The following is a 22,624-nucleotide window of genomic DNA, read 5'->3' on the forward strand; positions in this document are numbered from 1 at the left end:
GCTTCAAATAAATAACTAATATTTCTCTAAATGCGTAATTTAGAATTGTTTCTAAATCTTTATTGTTATAGCACCTAACAAGAGTAATTAATCTCACTTCATATTCGAATGTTATTACTCCCAAACGAACACAATGAGAGTACCATAAAATTTTTCAACCACAATTTTGAATTTTCTTTGAACACCTCTGAACAGCCGACTTCATCCGCCATTTTTCAAAGGCGATCGCCATTTTGTATGTGTGGGGAGTATGCACATCTTCTTGCATAAGATTTCGTTCTCCACATTTTTTTATATGAAGTTAATACATATGCAAGTTTATGTGCAAATCGCAGCTTGGGCCGCAAATTCACGACACAAAATAACTGCGCAAACTGAAATTTTACTCAAGTCGGTTTGTGCAAAACACGATACAAGTGAACTGCACAGTTCTCAGTTTAAAAAAGTTTTCGTTCGTTGAACATGAGTTCAAAATTAGCTCTTTATATATTGCTTGCTATTGCAATAAAAAAAAAATGAAAACTCAGTGCAAAAAAAGGAAACGTGTGTGGTCTAAGAATTTGTATTTAAAAAGACAAAAATTAGGTCAAACTGAATTATTAAAAGAACTGGAATATACTTCGCAAGTTGATTTTAAAAATTATGTGCGCATGGAGAAACATCTGTTTGATGAACTCTTATCCAAAGTGACACCCTTAATCGAAAAAGAAGACACTTTAATGAGAAAAGCAATTCCTGCCTATCATCGCTTATCACTGACATTAAGGTTCTTGGCCAGCGGAAATAGTTTCGAAGATTTAAAATTCTTGACAGCTGTTTCTCCGCAAAGAATTGAACACATAGTCATGGTCCATGGAAACATGCGAACCCATCATCAAAGTTCTGAAGGAATACATCAAGGTATAAAAACAAACACTACATTAAATAATTTTTCTTTATACATATGTACATAGTACATGTACTTAATGTGTTTATTTTTTGTTTTGCAGTTACCTGAATATGAAAGCGAAAGGAAGATGTTGGCTGAATCTTTCAATCAACGCTGGAACTTTCCTCATTGTATTGGTGCTATCGATGGCAAGCATGTGTCTATAACGAAACCACCAGGAACTGGTTCTCAGTTTTTCAATTATAAGAAGCATTTTTCAATTATTTTGATGGCTATTGTTAATTCCAATTGTGAATTTATTATGGTAGAAGTTGGAGCAAATGGACGCTGTTCAGATGCGGGAATGTTTGGCGAAACCAAATTCTTTTCAAAACTAAAACAGAATAGGTTGAACATTCCAGCGCCCGAATTGATCTCTAACTTCAGTATAGAAATGCCTTATGTGTTTGTTGCAGACGATGCTTTTCCACTGATGACAAATATCATGAAACCCTTCAGCCACAAATCAATGGACAAAAAAGAAATGATATATAACTATCGACTTTCTCGCGCACGAGGCAATGTGGAAATGACTTTTGGCCAGTTAACATCGAAATTTAGAGTTTTATTGAAGCCCATAAATTTAGCACCAGAAAAAGCAACAACAATAACTTTAGCTTGCTGTTATTTGCATAACTATCTGCGAAGAAAGAAAGATACAGTATATGCAAGTAATGAAAGTACAGAAAATCTTAATACGGATCCATTAACTCCTTTGAGATCGACAACTGCAAAAAATGTTTGCAACAACATCAAGAGTATAAGGCAAAACTTCTGCGAATATTTCAATACTATTGGAGAAGTTTCATGGCAAAACAATGTTTACGAAAAATTAATTAATCCAAACACACAAAAATGATATTAAAGTTATCTTATTTTACATTAAAAAAAGAATTTTTTATTTGTTTTCACTGTTCAAAATTTTGGTAAAATTCACATAAAATAGAACATCGGCAATTAATTTCCTGGCAATCACTTTCTGATCTGCTGCCATTTCTTTTAATTGGAATGCCCATCCTTGAGCAATCGCATCATCCCCGCTGAACGATGTGCGCTCCTGTTGAAGATGTTGACATGCTAATTTAATCAGCTTATCTTCTTCAGACACCTTTTTTTTCTTTGAAAGTGGAGGCACCTGTAATGGGAAACATACATTTCAATTCAATAAAAAAAAAAACATATTGTAAAATACTTTACCATTTCTTCATCATCCATTGAAGATCTTCCTGGAGTACTTGTTTCTTGATCTTCCAGAAAAGATAGCATAGAATAATATCATAAAGATGGTTCATATATTTCATCGGCTCCGGCACCAGACTTTTCGCTGCATTTAACTTTTTTTAGCTCTTTTCTATAATTTGTCCGAAAATTATTAATTTTTTTTACAACAGTGTCTCGGTCAGCTTCTGGATATTTTTCTTTAAGTTTAAGAACCAAGAGGTAATAGGCTTTATTTTTAATGATTCTGTTACTATATTCCGGGCTTTTTACTTTCCATAGAGCCGGATGCTCTTTATAAAGTTCGAGGAACTCGCTCCAGAACTTTTGTTCACTAGCCATTATAAAAAAAAAAACAATGTTACCGGCGTAAATTAAATTTTTAAACTGAGCGGTTGCACAGTTTTTCACATTCACGACACAAATAACTGCACAAATTTAAGACTTGAGCAAAAATATCAAAATTGTTTTAATTTTTACACAGTTAACTGCACAAACCGCTCAAACAACCCCATTCACAACACAACTAAACTGCGCAAACTCCAGTTTGCGCAGTTATTTTGTATCGTGAATTGGCGGCCTTGTAGGCAAAAACAATAATACTCCATTTACCAATATCGGAATCTTTCGTACGTTTCACTCTCCCAAACCCGTTTGTTTACATTTTTGTATTTGTAATTTTGACAATTAGTCCATGAATAGATGTGAAAACAAACAAAAAAAACGATGCCGTGGGCTAGCGGAACTTTGCAAAGCAAAAACAAAATGGGGTGGTTAATAAGTTTGTTTTCAGATTTTTCTTTTTACTTTTTTAGATGAAAAACTCAGTTTTAAGCTTTAGTTTTGCAGTCATTTTGTTGATAGCGAAACAATGTAAATTTGTTCTTGAAAAAAGCATGTTCAACACCAGTTAAATATAATTTATTCACTCATTTACAGCAATCACTACGAAATTGTTTAAATTTCATAACTAACTTCGGATTATTGTATCAACAATGCGTTCGAAGAACCATCAAGTTAAGGGTGCGAGCGCAATTTATTGAATTCAATTTTTTTTGCAAGTAATTAAAATCTGTATCAATTTAATTAATCCAAGTATATTTATTGTTTGTTTTTGATGATTTAAGCTTGCAACTATTTTTCAATTCCATTTTGATTAATAAATATTTAATTTAAAAAAAAAAAGTTATAATCAAAAAATACCTCATCCATAACAATCTTGGTTGATGGAAGCATACATGTATTTGCGATCAAAAAAAATTATGCTTCAAAGGAACACCAATATTAAAAAAAAATAATTAAATTTAAAAAAAAAAATCAGAACGATTATAACGAACTTGTTGAATAATATGCAAATTTTGGCGTTTATTACAAAACGAAAACTTCAAAAAATCGTTCTGAATTCATGCACAATTGATTCAATAATCGACATGAATGTTATTGTTGACGTACAGAACTTTCTTTTAGTGAATTCCCACAGTTTAACGCAAAATACGATTTTCATTCATTCCTTAAAAATGTTAAGTTACCAAAGTTCAAAATAACTTATTATTGTTTGAAGGGTATGTATAGTAAAAATGCTGCTAATAATGAAAACAAATTAACGAGTTTTAAGTATATGTTTTTTTTTTTCTTAATATAATAAATATTATTGTAGATTACTTTTTATAAAATGCAGAACATAAAAAAAAGTTTACATAAACAATAGTTTTCAGATATAAAGCAGAGGTTAGCTTAGAAAAATATTTTTTGGATAGCCAATAATATTTAAGGTATTTGATATGATAATATTTAAGGTATTTATTGCACTCATTTAGTTGGTATTTTGTTTAACCATATTGCCTATTTGCTTTACACAAAGCAACTTATTTTTAAAACATGGTTCCCTCAAATTTGTATTCCAAAATCTAACTACAAACAAAATTCTAACTCTAACATAGTCCCTCAAAAAGAAATTTTCAGAAATATTCCTTCAACAAGCAAAACTAAAATATGATCGTGCAATTATCGAACTGCTTAAATGATGAAAATACTAATTTAATTGAGGAATCTAAACTAGCTAAAGTTGGCAATGGAACTTCAAAAGTATGCTTCTCGTAGCATTGTCTGTACAAAGAAATTCGTAGGCATCCGCCTATAGTTTCCACCTGAACATCTAACGTCACCAAAAAACATCTGAAAAATTGTCTGTTTTGTCGTTTTCCAAGGTATTGTGTTACACTTTTGCCCATTTCCAATTATAATTAACCAGTTGCAGCTCATATTGTGTACGCAAATAATTTAAGTAATTAAAAACCAGCACTAATAAATCATTAAATATGTATTTGGTCAATCTTATTTCATATCCATTAACAACATTTATTTGGACTGAAATTAAAAAGCTATACAAATCTTCCAATTTAAGACCATGTCAGCACTTCAGATTCTGTTGGTTAGGATTGTTTAGTTTTTGAACGAGGCCATAAAACATTCTAAATAAAGCATTTAGATGTGCCTGCAGACTATAATGAAGCATTTTGATGGGCCGGAACACTAAATATGAGAATGTGTTTGGTTTTTGCATCATTTCACGCAAAAATGGATTTAAGGGATTTTCCATTTAAAAGACATGAAGAAGTAGGTTCAATGGTATAAACGTTTGCATATTCTACTACCCGGATAGATACAGCCTGTGATGAGACGTAGACATGGGTAGACTAGCTTCATTTTCTAAACCCTTGCTTATTGCGTTTCGTTCTTCTCCATTTGAGTAGGTCCCTTTCAAATGTATAAGTTGTGTAAGAAACGCCTTAAAGCCAAATATTAAAAAAAAAATTGTATTCAATTTATATAATTTTGCCATCAACTAAAGATTTGAATTAAAAGTCGGTTCAACAGTCATTCCAAACTGTTATACGTATATCCGGTGGTGGGTTAGCGAAAACTCGAACCAAATGGATCGAATAATTCGGTTGCTAATTCATTATCTTATATACATTGATTATTATAGTGGTATTCATTATGACGAGAGGGTTTTTTTTTTGGCGAAGCTCTCTTCGAAATTGAGTTTTTTTTATAATTTTACACCATCACATTTTTTTTTTTACTGTATGGGCAACATGAAGGTGTTTTTCTGATTTTTTTTTTGACCTGAGGATTAAACTCTCGGCACACCTATTTTTAAAAAAATCCAAAATAATTTTTAAGGCCGAAAGTTTTGATTTGGGGTTAGAAGTACGGCCGGGACAGATACTTCCGGGGGAACCTTCTTTTCCTTCTAGAACGTTTAGCTAAAAAACTTTCGAACTCAAGGCCCGCCTATAAAAAGCCGCTGCAAGCTAAGCTTGCTCTCTTTCTTTTAGGGGTCAGCAATTGCATCATTTCACGCACACTTTCTCACATTTAGTGTGTACATAGCTTGTAGGCAAACCGAAATGTCAGTCTGAGATTCCAATCCTGGTAATAGAGTATTTTTGGGCAAAAAGAGAGCAACCGTCGAAGTTGGTTCTCTCGTTTAGATTTTTTCTCTCTGATGTCGTGCTCTCGGGCAGTGGAGTTCGGAGGTGAATTCATTGAAAGTATTAAACGATTTTATTTATTACTATATTTTTATTTATTATTATATTTTTATTTATTATAATGTATTTTTATTAATCTTAATTAATTTAAAAAAAACTTGTTCCTAACATTGCAAAGCAAATTGCAAATTTATTTATTAATTATTTTTTTTATTATTATTATTTATTAGTAAAAACCCAAAAAATGCTGTCTATAATTAATTAAATATTAACTGATTATTTTCGACGTTTCAATTCTTGTTTTGATAGTTTTCAGGACTGATCAAGTAATATCTGCTGTGTTTATAAGGATAATTTCTCAAAAAAGGCCATTATATTTTTTTTTTTAATATTTAAAAAAAAAATAAAAACGGGGTAAAAATAAGGGGAAAAAAATATTTTGAATAAGACTATTTCTATATCTTCAGGTTCACAAACTACATAAATGCATTTAGAGTATTCTCAAAAAGGTTTTTATCGATACTATGCAAGCATTTTTTTGTTTTTATTAAAATGGATAAAAACAAAAAAAAAATAATTTGAAAAACTGTGAAAAAATACTAAAACCTAATCCTATGAATGGTGAAATATTTTTAAACCAATCCCGAATAAAATTGAATGTATTTTTCTAGGAAATTTTAAGAACCAAAGATCAAGTTGGGTATTTTTAATTGTAAAGTGTGAAAATACTTTGACATTTTTCATAATTTATTTATCGACTTAAAATTAAGTCAATGTAATATAGGGAAAGGCTAAGCCATTTTATTAATATTCCTTTTTGTTTTATATTTTTATCACTACAAATAGATTTAAAAAAAAAGTGCTAGAATTTTATATTTTATTATTATTTTTGCTATCGTTGAATTCCCAATGTTAAAAGCATAAAGGTTCTATATCCATAGGAAATTTGCAGTTTGTTTTTCATAGATTTAACATTCGTATTTTTGACTTTTTTAAACTTTTATTTTTTTTTTAAATAACCATAAATGTTTTTAACCCTAGGACTTCAAATCAGAGATGGCAGAAATGCGATTTTTTGTGATTTACTACATTTGCTTCGTCTGCTACATAAATGAGGTAGTTAATGTAATTAAATGTAGTTAACGCAGTTAAATGTAGCAGACGTAGCGGTAGACGTCAAAACGTAGTTTGAAATGTCCATTCAACCACCAAATTGACAAATTGCATCTAAAAGATAACTGTGTAAGTGTGAAAAACTAACTCTTGTTTAATTTGCTTTTTTCTTTCATAAAACTTCGAATTACTGGATTTAGTTCATTTACGCAAGATATTTATGTATAGTTCAGTGTTTTTCACTCATTAGTCGTTACTTATTCACTCGTTTTTTTAAATTCTTTTTAAAATTTAATGTTTTTTGTGAAGGTAGCACACGTAACAAATGTAGGGTAGTTAATGAAACAAATCAAACGTGTAGTTTATCTAATTAACTACACGTAGTTTACCGAGTAGATTACCTGACGTAATCATCTCTACTTCAAATTTAATAAAACAAATATTCCATTCATGTATATAAAAATTCAAAGGTCGAAATTTTCAAATGCTAAATTACGAAATTATGTTGCAAACCTTAAAATTCGTTTTCTGAGGAATAATTTTTTTTGTATATGGGGCATTTAAGCATTCAGCCGGCGATGTGTTAGTTGTCCCGTGCATTTCTTATGGGACCAAGCCATTATGAATGTAGTTGTTCTGAAAAATAAATTTTGCAACTTTTTTTAGTGAAAACTGTTTTAAAAATAATATTTTACTACTTTTGGCAAACAAATTCTATAATATTTTGAAAAGTTTCGCTAAAAACAAAAAAAATCATGCAGATCACCAAGATGTGGTTTTCAGCAATCAAATCACTCTATTCTGATAGGTTCTTATGTCCTCAATTTTTAACCCAACTGTAGGAATGAGAAGAGTCCATTAGACAAGGATATAGGTACATGACGAACATTTAGCTATGAAGCTAAAGGATCGCTGAATTAATTGAAGCATTTCATAGCAATAGCACACGCACGTCATGTGTAACCATCTGTGCAATCCAAAGTTCTTCTTTCAGCCAGCGACCGACAGGCGAAGGATTGTAGTCTACACAAGCCCTTTGTCCTAATGTGGGCAATCGTTTATTTAATCGTTAATTACAAATACAATTCACCGATAATAGGCCAATTGCTCTGTTTCTGTTCAGTAGTTCAAAAGTATGATGAAGTGAAGCTTAAGCTTAAGGGAAGTAGCTGGTAAAAATATTTGTATAAATAATAAAATAGGGACTATCTTAATTTTGTCTCTCTTTTTAATTTAAGTTGTAAGTCTTTGAACTTAACTTAAATGCCTTCCAATTCATAAATGATATATTGCTGTCGATGCGGTCGACGTATTCAATTCAATTCAAATCCTACTCCAGAAATTACTTCATCAATTTAATTTTTTGAGATATTATTCTTTTTTATTAGAAGGCACGCATACACATATAAGACTTTTTGTGGCTATCTAAATTCATAAAGCCGTTTTTTTTCTCAACAAATGTGATGGTGTTCCAAATCTACAATATTTTTCTTCAATGTTCCGTTTACAAATGTTAACTATTTCCTGTTGTTTGTAGTCTTAAGATTATAACATCAAGTTCTTGTAATATATTAAAAAAAAATAGTGTTAAAAATGGGTATATCTTAGTTTGAGATCATGTAGCTAAGAAGTTACGTTTCAACATTCAGTTTTTATTTTCAATGAGAATACATAATAGCATAATAGCTTAGCTTCGGGTTTACTATTAAGATTTTTTAGTTGCTAATTTCCTATGTTTTCTTTTTTTCATAGTGTCCGAATGCCTGGTGTGGCTTCAATAAAGCACACAAATCGATTAGGATTCGATCCGTTCAAAATGTAAAGTTTTTGGCAAGGATGAGTACATGAATAAAAACAATTTGTTTAGACTTTACGAGTAGATTATATCCACATTAAATTTCACATTAGTTAAAAGTCCTTAACAATAATATCATATTCTTTTTTTGTGATAAGGAATTATTAAAATCATTTAATTGTCTGTTAGTCATGATAATTTGTTTTCAAATAAAATAGAATTAATCGAAATATGATTTTAAATTCTATTCTGCACCCAACATAATAATACATATCAGGCTTTTCGAAAAAAAAATTGTGATGTTTTTCCAAAATATACATTATCTTTCCTCAATATTCCGTTGAAATTTGTTTTGTATTTTGTATTACGAATTTGAAGTAATAGGTTAAAACATCAAGTTTCGGTAGTTTATTAAAAATATACAAAAATAATGTTGAAAAACAGTTCTGTACCTAAGATCGAATTTCGTATTCGCCCTTCACAAATAAAGAGAAAGGCCGAGTTTTCAATACCCTATTTCTTTAATTCAAGTTGATTCTTCGAAAGTACAATTGCGATTAACATTTAAGATCATTATAAAAGTATAAAAGGTAATGTAAATTCATATGACATTTGAGAAAGAAATGAATATAATTCAAAGTAGTAATAGAAGAATATAAAATAATAGGGTAAATAAGAAAAGTTTAGTTTAGTAGTCGATTAATGTTTAACATCCTCGGCGCGGGGAAATGGTGTGAGCTCCAGAGGGTTTAGTAGTTGTACAGGCCTTCTAGTTCTCGATCCATCAGTGTAGCGAAGTTCACAAGCTCGAATTCTTCTGTCACGATCAGTAAGGGCACTTTCTATTACAGCTAGCCTCCAAGCAATCCGAGGTTTGGCGGAGTCGAACACAAGCACTACATCATTAGCCTTGAGTTGAGCTGAAGAGTAACCTTGGCTTTGATGAAAAGATCGTAGCAGCTGCAAATATTCAGTACGCCAGCGATTCCAAAGCATGTTCGTTATCTTGAGTCGCTTTGCCCAAAGTTGCTGCATATCATCAGGTGAACTCACGACATTTGGTGAGTTTGTAAGACCACCTTGGCCATGTATAAATTGTGCAGGTGTAAGTGGTTAGATGTCCAAAGGATCACTGCCTTCATACGTTAAAGGGCGAATGTTTACCATTCCCTCTGCTTCGGCAATTACAGTCCGTAATTGTTCGAACGTCGGCTTTGACTTTCCAATGACAACCTTTAGAACATTTTTAATAGTCCTTTTGAGCCGCTCCCAGAAACCTCCCGACCATGGGGCTCGCTCTACAATAAATTTCCAGCGTATTCGTTTGTTGGTTAAGAAATTTTGGATACGCTCATCATCTGGTGCTTGTTGATTGGTGGCGCCAAGCTCTAATGCTGCTCTTCGAAACGTTTTGGCGTTGTCAGATTATATTGTTGTTGGAGCACCTCTTCGTGCTATAAATCGTCTCAATCCCATTATGCAGCTCTCGGTAGTCAAATTTGTTACAATCTCTAGATGCACAGATCGAACTGCAGCACAAGTGAAAACCATTAAATAGCTTTTGTATATCTGCTTAGTGGAGCTGTCCAAATAGAAAAGAGGGCCAGCGAAGTCTATCCCGATGCAGTCAAATGCCCTTGACATTGTTATGCGTTCGATTGGTAGAGGCCCATACGGCTGTGATACGGGCTTACTAAACAGCTTCTGGCAAATTACACAACTCTTGACTCGGCTTTTGATAACTGGACGTGCCTTTAAGATCCAGAACCGCTCTGGTAATTGGCATATGTTAACATTGGATGATAAGCTTGACCAAGTATGAATTTGACGGAAGTATGATGGGATGCTTTTGGTCAAGTGGAGCTTGTAAAGATTGAAGACGCCCTCCTAATCGCACAAAACCATCTTCACCCAGAAAGGGACATAGTTGAGCAATGTTTGATGATTTTGGTACAGACTTTCCTTTCTGCAAAAAAAAAAATTCGTTAGAAAATGAAATACTTTGTAAGTACCTAAGCCAATATGCTTCGGCTGCTTCCAGTTCACTAGTAGAGACTTCAGAAAACTCAAGCTCAGATGAAACTTCTTGGCAGAAATCCTCTTTCCTCTTTTTCTTGAATAGATCAACGAAACGCAAAATGAATGCGATGCGTCTCAATAGTCTACTCCAGGTACTAAAATCTTTGAATGGCAACAAAGGTTCTGGTGTTGATGCATCCGGAACAAATACAGGTGCCAACAGCGCTACTGGTGCCAAACTTTCTCTCGTTCATACATACTAAAGAAGCACGTAAGTAGTGGGCGGTGACTCCTCTTGTTAAAAGGTCTGCAGGATTCTCTTTGCCTTTGTAATGTCTCCAGTCTGCAACTGACGTCAAATTTCGGCTGCTCGACTCTGCACGTACGGCTTCCAACGATGAGCATCACCTTGAATCCACCCAAGCGTAATCCTTGAATCCATCCACAGGAAGAATTTATGATCAAGAACCCTTAGTGATTGCTTCAAGTATGAGCACAATCGAGCTGCTAGCAATGCCGCCGTAAGTTCCAGTTTTGGGAGGGAGAGCTCCTTTATTCCCTCGGTCTTGAGTGGTGCTACTCTACTTTTTGCACATAGAAAATCGATACTCTGTCTCGAAGAAGAAGGACTTGTTGAGCTCTATTTGAAGAAAGGCATTTTCGACATCAGTCACGATCCCAAAGCGTCGTAATCTGAAGTTCAGCAAAACTTTTAATACGTCTGGTAGGAGAGTAGCCCCCACATGAAGAAGGTCATTCAATTATGGATTGTGTCCAGTTTGAGCTGAGGCATTTGGAGATGCATTAAGTAATCAAATCTTGAGCTAAATACTTATTTTCCTCTTCTTCGCCACGAATTCCTATGGCTTCAAGAGACCAAAATGAAATGAGATCGTTCATGTTAAGCACATGTAGAGGTAAAGCTGCACTTCGGATAGAAGAGCATGAGTATTCGTTTATTTGGAAAGGCTTACCAGTAGAATGCTTTCCCTGAAGCATCCAACCAAATATTGTGTCCACTGCCCTTAATCCAGAAGAAATTCGTCTCTGCTTACCCGTTACCTCAGACCAATAGTAGTTGAAACCTATGAGTATACTTAACCCATTCTCGGCTTCGATGTCTGCATGATAAGAGTCTGCTAACTGTAAATTCTGAAGAAAGTCACATGATGCGTCAGGTGGTGGAAGCACATCAATGCAAATCTCTGGCACAACCACGGCTTCTAGTATAAGGCTTTTATTATTGAATTGGCTTTTCACATTGACACAGACTTTCTTAAATTTCTTGAATGGATTCTGTTCTTTACATCCAAATGGTACTAGGGAAAAATTCACTTCACCCATATAAGAAAGATTGAGCTTTCGCACCAAATCTTCTCTAATATACGAATATTGGCTGCCACCATCAATGATGAAACGTATTAGTAGTGTTTTATCGTTATTGGGAGCTACGGCGATGCCACGTGTTGTCTTCAAAAATACATTTGACTTGCTCACACAAGAATTATACGCGCACAGATTTGTAGCACTTTGCATATCAGAATTGAAATTTGTCTGTTCTAGCATTGAACTAGAGCTACCGGCACAGAGATTCACCGTTTTACAACTTGTAGATTTGTCTTGCATGTTTGTCGACGATGAAGAATCTAATTTGCTAGTGTAAGAAGGGTCACCTAACGAGGTTAAATGCTTGCCTTTGCATTTAGCACAAGAAAGCCACTTTGCACTACGACACTTTCTGGAGGAATGACCGCGGTTGGCACAGCGAAAACATCGACCGCTTTTTCTTAAAATGTCTCTTTTCGCTGTTAATGACATCTTGCCGTCTTTGGTTAAATGCTTGTCGGATCCACAGAATGCGCACACGTTTTTATCATTCAATGAAACTAAGCTTGCTGCAGTTGTATGAGATGAGGAATGCCTGGTATTAGAAGAGGAAGTGATGGTAGAGATTACTGTACTTCTTTCCAAAGATTCAACTTCTCTTTTCAAAAAACGCATAATATCTTTAACCTGCTTATCAATAATTGCCAAGGAAGTTGTTGAGCTCTCGTCATCCTCCTCATTTATAACTGCAGTATGTGCATCTTTTATTATATGTTTTTAATACCCCATTAAAGAAAAATATACTTTATTGTTTTTTTTTATTATATTTTTATTTTATTTATAATTTTATTTATTTTCAGCATGTCGTCGGATCAAATGAACGGCAGAGTCAAATCGATCCTCATTGCAGAATTTGTTGCAATATCGCTTCGTTTTGCTTAAGTGCTGATAAAGCATTAATTAATGCTTTTCAAGCTTGTGACTTATGTAAAACTCACTTTGAAGTAATCTTGACTTCATGAGCCTTCTCTTCAACAAACGCACAATGAAATTGATTAGGTTATAATTAAACCATTCCCGGAATAGGGCTCGTAAGTTGATAAATTGATTGAAAATATGTGGACTCTAAAGTTTGGGTTGTCATACTTTTACGAGGCAAAATCCAAATCAGCTACCTCTTCTATGTCGTCGGTGTCAGCCTCAGCGGCAGCAATAGCAATAGCCGCTGCATTAGCCAGCTAAGTGTCCCTGTAGTCCTTTCGAGGCAGTGAGATAGTGATACCTTTGGCACTATAAGCCTGGACCAAATAATGTTGCTTTTGTTGCCACTGCAAGAGTCGTTTTTTTTTACCGTCTTGCATTATATTTTTGGGCAACGGATGAATAGACCGAACGTGTTGAAAGGCCTAAAGAATCACATAATTTAAAATATTGCTGGTTTTATCACTCGTAAGTTCATTAACTAACCTGAATTGGCTGACTACTCTGCTGTTGCTGTTACTGCTGTTGAGTCGTGCCAGCATCAACACTCAGCTGCTAGGATAAGGGCGTTGGCGGTCGATTATTGAATGTCGAAGCTTCTACTTGCCCCGTTGACTTGATGGTGTTGTTGCTGCTAGTTTTGTTGCATTGAATGCATTTGCTTATTGGTAGAGATGGTGACACCTCCACCGTCAACGCCTGCGGCAGCTATTGCCGTTGAGATGTACAAACAACACATTAACATCGGTCTTTAAAAACAGTGATGATATTTTGTTAAGAGCAATATAATATAAAATTACCTTACCTGTAAATCAGAGCTTTCTTTGCTTTGTGTTCTTGAGGGAAGTTGCTTCTTTCATTCATTGTGAAGGTTTTTGGCCTGAAAAATATCAAACAATAGCCTAGCCTTATTCTACTTGGAGTTTCAGCTGGTACGTTTAAAAAAAGAATCTCGTAAACAAAAGAATATTTTAGTTACTATGTTTCTAGCTATGGATTATTGCAATAATATACTTGATAAGTGCCAATCTGGCATTTCAACGCACAGAAAGCAACTTCTCGCAAGAAATTTGGTAGATTTGCTCGAAACAAGAGCGCTGATTCCCAGGTGAGTTTATTTTATATTATATTTCTCTTATTATCAACGTTTTTACCCACAGCCTTTATTTGTAAATAGTTATTCGAAGCCTGTTGAAGTAAAGTATATATTTCTATGATGAGATGAGAAAAGTTATACTTAAGATAAATTTAAAAATAGAATCTCTCACCTCAAGCGGAAATAATTGTAACACAATGCTTTGTCTTAGTGTTATTGGTTCCAGATTTTGCGATTTTGGGGAAGCTCTTCCCTTTCTGTTGGGATGTAGGCTCTTTTTTTATGGAAAAGGAGAAGGTGAGGATTGCCCATGCCACCGCCTTTCAAGTGATGAACGTAAAAGACTTATGATTAGGTTGGAGACAAACAATTAAAGACAAACGGTTTTTGTTATGATTATCAATTAAATTAATTATTAATACCAATTAAGGATGGTAGTTTTGTTATTATTAATTGTTAATTTATGAGATTTTATTATTTATATGTATAAGTGATACAATAGCAGCATAAATAAAAGTAAATCTTTAATAAAAATAATAACCACAATAAAATTAAAATACAACTTACTTGGAGGACTCCTTGGATTTTCTGATTTAAGACGACCGCCAGTTCGAAAATGTAATTTAAGTGGTGGATTTTTAAGTAAACTACTATTGTAGTGATGTCTGTGCTCTGGATTCGGATATCGACTTAATCCAGAACTAACATCTGATTTTGAACTTGTTGAACTGGAACAAAGTGAATTACTGCTACAGCTTTCTACGTCTATCGCGGCGACTTTTGCCGTTTCTCCCTACATCCGAAAGAGCATGACCACCAGGGACCTTGGAATGCATCAAATGATCATTATATTCACCACCCCGGCTTGGGAGTTTAACTCATTGTATAATCACTTCGCATGTTGGACGCAAACCTGTCTCCTCCTCAAAATGAGATGTCTTATGTGCTGGCAGTTCACTGTATCTAGCACTGCTGCTGCCATAGGGATCTTAATCTTCGTAGATTGGTAGTAGTGGTCCTAGGGCAAAGGAGCTGGATTCAGACCGGTTGGTTCTTGATAATTCTGATGTCTTGGATATTGGATATTATGGAACAACGTTTGAATAAGTAATTCAATCAGTTCAAATTCGTGTTGGATCTTAAATTTACGTACTTCTGGTGGTGTAGCTGTTTGTGATATAGTAGTTGTCTTTTTCAAAATCGGACTTCTTAGCGTCTTTCTCCTTCTTCTTGGCATCTTCGAGATTCAACTTTGCATTGCACAGATGGTGAAACATGACCTTATTAAACTTGTATTTGAACCAATTGGCTTAGCTATGAATGGTTAGGAAAAGTGTCAACAAAGAGAGCGATCCCTCAACTACATAGCCACATTTATGACATGTTTATCCTTCTCGACAAAGAAATCATGTCAGACCGTTTTTTTTCGCGAAGCTTCTTCGGTAATATCGATTCCTTCGGTGTAATGGGATCTTCTTATTTCTTCAGTCAAGTGGGAGGACATAAGAATTCTTGTTGACAAGTGTAATTTTAACAAAAAAAAAAAAAAAAAAAATAATAATGTTCATACAATTTGAGTTTAAAATTAATGTCATGAACACATCTTGAATTTGTACCTCATCTTGGCTGATGATTTTTCGCTCCAGAATAAATATGTTGGCGTTGGTGGCTTCCTTCTCGGGGGATTCTACTTTTTTTTTTGAACATCATCCTTGGTTTCTTCTTTATCTGAGGATTACATTAAGTTCAAATTCATTACATGTTTTTATTAAATTCAAGTAATAATTTTTATTTAAATTGTTTAACCTTCATTTGCATTACTGGGAATGAATTTTGTTTTGTTTACATTTTCGTAGAATTGTCAAAATTGTCACCTCGTTGTTAATCTGTCAAAACTGCGCTAAAATTAAATACAACCACGTTCTCATTACAGTTATAGGGTGTGCCTATACTTTTTGCATTATTTTGTTCTGTTTTTAGCGAAACTTTTCATAAAAATAATAGAATTTGTGTGCCAAAAGCATTCAAATGTTATTTTTAGCAAAGTTGTCAATGAAAAGAAGTATTACAATTCATTCTTCTTAAAATTTTGCACTAATTTTTCAATTGAATTTAACGGATGTCTTTTTTGAACGGCTGAGTTCACCTCACATTGTTTTCCTCCTATCTGAGTCCAAAAGCCCATAACAGTTACACAGAATCTGGATTTTTCCATAAGAAATGCACGGGACAAAATATGATCAGTAAAGCTTGTAGGTCGAAAGAGAGTAAACCCCATAAGTCGGTTCTCTTGGTAGATATATTTCTCTATGCGTATACCACCAATAAGAAAATATACAGATGTCTCATCCCTATAGAAGAAAATGCCCCATATTTTTTCCACTGCTCTTTGGCTATCAACCGACAAAAGGGTTTTGGCCGGTTAATCGTGAAGCACAAAATAATGTTTTTAATTTCACACATTGGATTGCCAGTATTTCTGTTCAAAGCTTTGAAGATTGTTTTTTCTCTCAATTCAATGTCCATAGAGACAAAGAAGAGCAGAAACTGTTTTGGTTCGATGATCTTTTGGTCCCGATGTTACCATATTTCAGTTATTATTGTTCAAGAGATGTAGGTACTTTATGCTATTTATTATTGAAAATGAAAATAAAAACCAAAGTTATAAATTTGGTCATGTTATATTTTACTATGATAAATAAATATGTTAAATACATGTTGAAAATACATTTAACAAAGGAAGAAAAGATAAGTAAGTTGCAAGAAATTTTAAAAATAATGTGTATGGAAACTGATGGTAACTTTTTCTTATCTTATTTGTGCTTATAATACTACGTTTTTACTAAAATTTAACTATCTGACTTTTTCTATATTTGAGTAAAGTCTCAAAAGAACAGGTTAAAAATATTAAGGCGAAGAAATACCGTTAAGTCATTGGATTTAAAACCCCATTTTGTTTTTTTTTTTTGAGCCACTGTATACGACTAAAAACATGCTGCCCCTGCAACCCACGTGCTATAGAGTTTCGGGTGATTGCGAGGTTGTGTAAGGAACGTATTTTTGCATTTAAAAACTAGAAAACATAGAATATCTTTCTTTTTTTTTGTGTTCGTGTTCATCAATCAATAAATTTCCCACAAAAAATCGAGCATGGAAGAAAAAGTTCGCTGTGCTGTTCGTTTTTCAGTACGCTGCTGAACGGTAAAATGTGTCATTTTAGTCTATAGCTGTATTAGATTTTTTTAGTACAATTCTCCAATCTTTTCGTTCTCAATTCAATTACCCGCATATTAATTGCTTGAGAAATTTTGACGTTTAATTTTTGTATTGAAAAAAAATTGTTTATTCGTGACTTTCGGTGTTTTGATTTAAAATAAAACGGATTTTGCTAATGTGTTCCAACAATACATTTCTGAATCGGAAACTCAGGATGCTGAAGATTTTATTGATGATGTGCAAGAAGTGATGAAGACGAGCAGTGAACTTCAACTTCAATTCAATTCAATTCAATTCAATTTATTTATTTAATAACTTACACAGTAAGATACAATATCTCATTTATATAGTGCAAGCTTCAAAGAAAATTCTATGATATGTATATTATTTAATGTAAGTGTTACATACAGAGTTTCACAAGTTCAAAAGAAAATAAACTTAATTATGTACTCACAATTTAATTTATAATTACTCCAAAATTAGAATTATATAATGTATGATAAATGTTAAATTGAAGAATAATGGGTACACATAATACTAATACAAATAAAATTAATAATCATCATCATCGTCGAGACTCTCCCAGGAATTGCTTCAGTTTAACTCTGAACAGTGTTCTGCAACTTATGAATTTTAAGGGTTGTGGTAGGGAATTCCAAAGCCGAATAGCAAAGATAAAGAATTGTCGTTCAGAAACCAAAAACGTATGGCGAATAGGCACGAGATCCGGAGTTCTAGATGAACGCGTAAAACAGACCCTGCTATAAAGGTTGGTAGGTTGACGCATTTGAAGAATATTATGAAGGGTCAGCGTTTTCAACTTAAAAAGATCTTCAAGACTGATACCATAAATAGATTTGGCAAAAGAGGACACGTGTTCATATTTTTTGAGTCCAAAAATATACCGCGCGATACTGTTGTATGCCACGTTGAGTTTTCGCTTGTGCTCATAGTCACAGTTGCTAAAAATTTCACACCCAAACAGCAAAATTGGAATAAGTAGCGTTTTTGCTAAGATTATTCTGGTTTTTAACGGAGTGATTTTTTGTGTTGTCCAAAGCATGCGAAGGCCTCCATATACCCTACCCAGTGTCAATCTGATATGGTTATTCCAGTTAAGGGTTTTGTTAAATGTTATACCAAGATTTTTTGCGGAGTCAACGAATTCGATACTACTATTATTAAGATACACTTTTGGAAAACATGAAGTGTCAACCGCTTTTCTGGAAATAACCAAACATTTTGACTTGGATGGATTTAAGCTGAGACCATTCGCTTGGGACCAGCATGAAATCCTGAACAGATCTTCATTGACTTCGTGTGCCGCATTTTCCACAAGGCCCAAAGGAAAGCTCTTCCGAAGCTGAACGTCGTCGGCGTACATATCAACTGAGGAACTTAATAAAGATTTGGGTAGGTCATTTATGTACATCGAGAAGAATAGCGGACCAAGTATTGAGCCCTGTGGAACACCTAAACTCAGTGGAAGGAAGTCTGATACGGAGTTATCAATAGCAACTGCCTGACATCTTCCCTCTAAATACGAGGCTACAAGCTTTGTAGATGACAAGGAAAAATTAAATTGATTTCGAAGCTTACTACACAGAACATTGTGGTTTACCTTATAAAACGCTTTAGAGAAATCAAGCAAGATAAGGAAAGCTATTTTGTCATTGTCTACCGCTTGCCTAATGTCTTCTGTTACATTTATTAAAGCTGTGGTACAACTATGTTTCGGACGAAAACCTGACTGATTATCACAGAGTAATTTATTATCTTGAAGAAATCTACGTATTTGGAAACTCATCACTTTTTCAAGAACTTTGGAGAGAAACGATAAGATGGCAATGGGTCTGAAATCGGTTTGATTTTTGGGAACTGGTATTATTTTTGCCCGCTTCCAAGCAGAAGGAAAAACACCTGTCATAAAAATTGTATTATATAAGTGTGTTATGTACTTTAAGATATGAGGTAAAATTATTTTAACAAAAATTGGGCTTATCTCATCAAAACTAGTGGAGTTAGATTTTATTGACAAAACGCTTTCTAAAACATCTGTATCATCAACAGCTGTGAAGCTAAAGTAGGGCATGGAGAAAGAGTTACCAGAAAGATACTCGGCTAATTGATCTCGAAGAATGGTGGAAGAATTACCACTGTTAGAGTGGTCACAGTTGTATGGTGCTTCACCAGCGCTTGAGGAAGAAGCAGAAACAAACATTTTATTTAACTCATTACAATCAACATTGATGTTTTGTCGGTTTACTTGTTTGCCCACTCCAATATCTTTTAGATTTTTCCATAATTTATGTTTAGCCTGCGAAGGATCCAGTCTTGGGGCATAATAACGTCTTTTTGCCTCGTTTATTTTGCAGGTTACTCTATTTCTCAGTACACGGTAATTGTTGTAAAGTACATCTAACCTAAATCTTTTCCATCGCTTATAGGATTGATCTCGTTGGTGCAATAAATTTTTAATTTCATTAGTAAACCATGGACATGAGTTAACCGACCTAAGAGATTTTGTTATGAGCGGAACATGAGTATCGAAAAGTTTTTTAATGTTATTTTGCATGAAACCTACTTGATCATCAACGTGGTGCATAAAATAAATCCTGAACCAGTCTACTGCAAGGAGATCGTTTCGTAAATGTTCTAGATTGATATTTTTAAAATCACGGAAAATAAACAAATTCTCAGTTCTAATAGGTTCACATTGGTATGTTAATTGAATCATATCATGACGGGAAAGCAAGGCACAGAGAGTTGATTGAAGTGAAGGACTTTGTATGGGTGGCTAACAAAAAATACATCCAGGAGTGTACTGCTATCCTTGGTAAAATGAGTTGGAACTGAAGTGTTTACTGGTGTTAAATTAAGTGCACTCATACTATTAATTAAAGACAAATCTTTAAGAATATTTGAGTTAAAGTCTCCACATACAATTAAAAAAGGTGATACATATGATAACTCGTCTAAAATCGTTATAAGAGGTGAAGTGCCAATGTTTGAATTTGGTCGATAAACAGATCCCAACAATATCTTATTTAATTTACAAATTATTCTTACAAACACATATTGCATTTCACTACCAGGTAAAGATTTACGAACAAGTTTGCAATCTAAACTTTCTCGAACAAAAATAGCCACACCTCCACCAACACGGTCAACTCTATCAGATCTAAATAGGGTATAGCCTTTAACATTATATAGTGCATCCATATTATCACTAACGAACCAAGAGTCAGAAACGCAAATGACATCAACTTTAGAACCTTCAAACAGGTATCTGAATTCATCTAATTTTGCCCCAGATCTCAAACTTTGCGCATTAAGGTGACAAACTTGTAACCCAGCATGTTGGCTACATATTACATCTATCATTATCCGCGTGTTATCTCTACTATAAGCGACTAAAGATTCCCTTAAAAACTCACTAAGACCATCCATTGTAATTAATCAACAATAGAAGGTGCCCAATAAGTCACACCCATCATTGCACAAACTGCCAAAGAAAAACAACAAACCAAAAAACCAAGAAGATGATGATGATGATGATGATTAAAAAATGTGTGACTAAATTTAAAAAGATAACAATTGAAAATATGATAAATAATAAGGAAGACTTTCAACTGAAAGTATCTACCTACATTCAAATGTAATTCGAAATTTGTAGCAATTAAAAAAACATAATTTAAAAAAGAATAAGTAAATACATATATATAAGAAAAATAAGAAAAAGAAAATGTAAAAGACTTGCAAGTTAGAATAACTACAATAATTACTTTATCAGAAACAATGATAACAAGAAGTAAACTAGTCATCCTCTGTTGCAGTGTTTGTTGTTGTTTGCGTCATCGTGGCAGAATCAGGTAAGTCATCAGTGGACTGAAATAATTTTGCATCCTCATCTTTACTCTTCTTTATGTACACAAGTCCACGAATAGTAAATACAGAAAACAGCTTCTTATCTCTCTTAGCTTTGAGTGCTTGCTGCAGTAGTGAGCGATTTTTTATTGTTAAGCTCTCGTGGAGGTAAACATTAGATTTTAACGTTGCTTTCACATTGCCTAAGCCAAGATCATCGAGATGAAGCTGTTTGTTTGTTATTTTTCGGTGGTTTGCAATGGATCGTAAAACAAGTAGCTTGTCGTGTTGCGAGAAAAATTTGATTACAATCGGTGGTGCTGCAGTTTCGTGTTTCGATTTTAAACGAAAAATACTTTTAATTGTTGGTGGTGTACATTTCAATTTATTACAAAGTTGAGTAAATATCAAAAGTAGATTTTCCGTTGGCAGAAGTGGAACTCCGTGTAAAAGTGCATCACAAATCGTCTCTTTTTGTTTTTGTTCCTCTTTGTATGCATCCATGTGTATAGAGACAGCTTTAATTTCTTCGCCAAGCTTTTGTATTTGTTGTTTTAGTTTTCGGTTTTCTTCCTTTAGTGGTTCAATCTCTGTTTGTTTTGATTCCAACATTGACATTCGCGCGTTGAGACCTTCCATAGAAGATTTTAGTTCAGCCACATCAGTGTCCATTTTTACAGTGATTCTTTTTTCAAAGTCTGCAATCTGTGACGTAATCAATTCAGTTTGTACGTGAATAGCTTTTTCGAATTTCAAAAACATTTCCATAGTGTCAGTGGAAGTATTGTCTTCTGGAGACTTTTTTTTTTGTTTTTTTGTGAGTGGGGATTTCGATGATAGTTGTGACTGTGTTTTTTGGATTGCAGGAGGAGAAACTGTGGATCGTAGTTTATCGCGCTGTGAAGCCATGTAAATCTTTTATGTAGATGATGTTAAGGAGAAACTGATAGTTAACTATGTGTGGTAAGTTTTGATGAGCGGGAAAAAATGTGGGTGCTAATGCAATTTTATTTTATTTTAACTTTTAAACAAATGATTTAATTAAAGAAGACAAAGTCCCCTTTCTTTTGTGAACTCAAGGCAAGCAGTTTTGTTATATAGTTGTTTAAGATTAAAAAAAAAAAACTTGGAATAATAAAAGACACCACTTAGAACTTATCTTAAACTGCCACTCTTTTTACGCACGTCTGTCTAGTAACACATCACAATCACAACAGCCAACTTCCAAAAAATAAACCAAACAAAATTTAATATCTCTTTGGAGGAAAAAAAAAATTGGTAGGTCGAAGCCAGTGAAGCTATTTGGAAGTTGGAGCATAGGCTTCAGAAAAATAATTCAGCAGTTGGAGTAGTACATTATTTGCAGAAATGAAAAAACCAGGTACTCAATAAAATTTTAATAAAAAGAATTCCGTATGTGTAAGCTTTTTTATTCCAGTTAAAGACTGCAGGTCAATGTGGCGTTCCTTACGCGAAAGTATTTCCTTCTTGACGCCACTGTCGTCGCAAAAGACGCGGTAAGATATTTTTTACTAATTTCCATATTTTTGTTTGCTTATTTGCTGTTT

The 22,624-nt window shown here is 33.7% G+C and overlaps 3 protein-coding genes across 3 annotated transcripts; 1 reads left to right on the plus strand and 2 right to left on the minus strand.

Annotated features, from left to right (window-relative positions):
- The first annotated feature begins 699 nt into the window (after positions 1 to 699).
- Positions 700 to 1,787, plus strand: LOC129940971 (uncharacterized). Its single transcript, XM_056049504.1, has 2 exons — positions 700 to 900; positions 990 to 1,787. Exons 1-2 carry the CDS (start codon positions 853 to 855, stop codon positions 1,785 to 1,787), a joined length of 846 nt encoding a protein of 281 aa, XP_055905479.1. The 5' UTR covers positions 700 to 852.
- Positions 1,788 to 11,374: 9,587 nt separating this feature from the next.
- Positions 11,375 to 12,571, minus strand: LOC129943909 (uncharacterized). The gene has a single exon (XM_056053066.1). It carries the CDS (start codon positions 12,569 to 12,571, stop codon positions 11,375 to 11,377), a length of 1,197 nt encoding a protein of 398 aa, XP_055909041.1.
- Positions 12,572 to 21,005: 8,434 nt separating this feature from the next.
- LOC129943925 (uncharacterized) lies at positions 21,006 to 21,965 on the minus strand. The gene is made up of 2 exons (XM_056053067.1): positions 21,449 to 21,965; positions 21,006 to 21,376 (listed from the first exon to the last, which is right to left on the minus strand). Exons 1-2 carry the CDS (start codon positions 21,963 to 21,965, stop codon positions 21,006 to 21,008), a joined length of 888 nt encoding a protein of 295 aa, XP_055909042.1.
- Between the last annotated feature and the right edge of the window lie 659 nt (positions 21,966 to 22,624).

This window comes from Eupeodes corollae, chromosome 1 (assembly GCF_945859685.1).
Source record: "Eupeodes corollae chromosome 1, idEupCoro1.1, whole genome shotgun sequence".
In the NCBI taxonomy this organism is placed as follows: domain Eukaryota; kingdom Metazoa; phylum Arthropoda; class Insecta; order Diptera; family Syrphidae; genus Eupeodes; species Eupeodes corollae.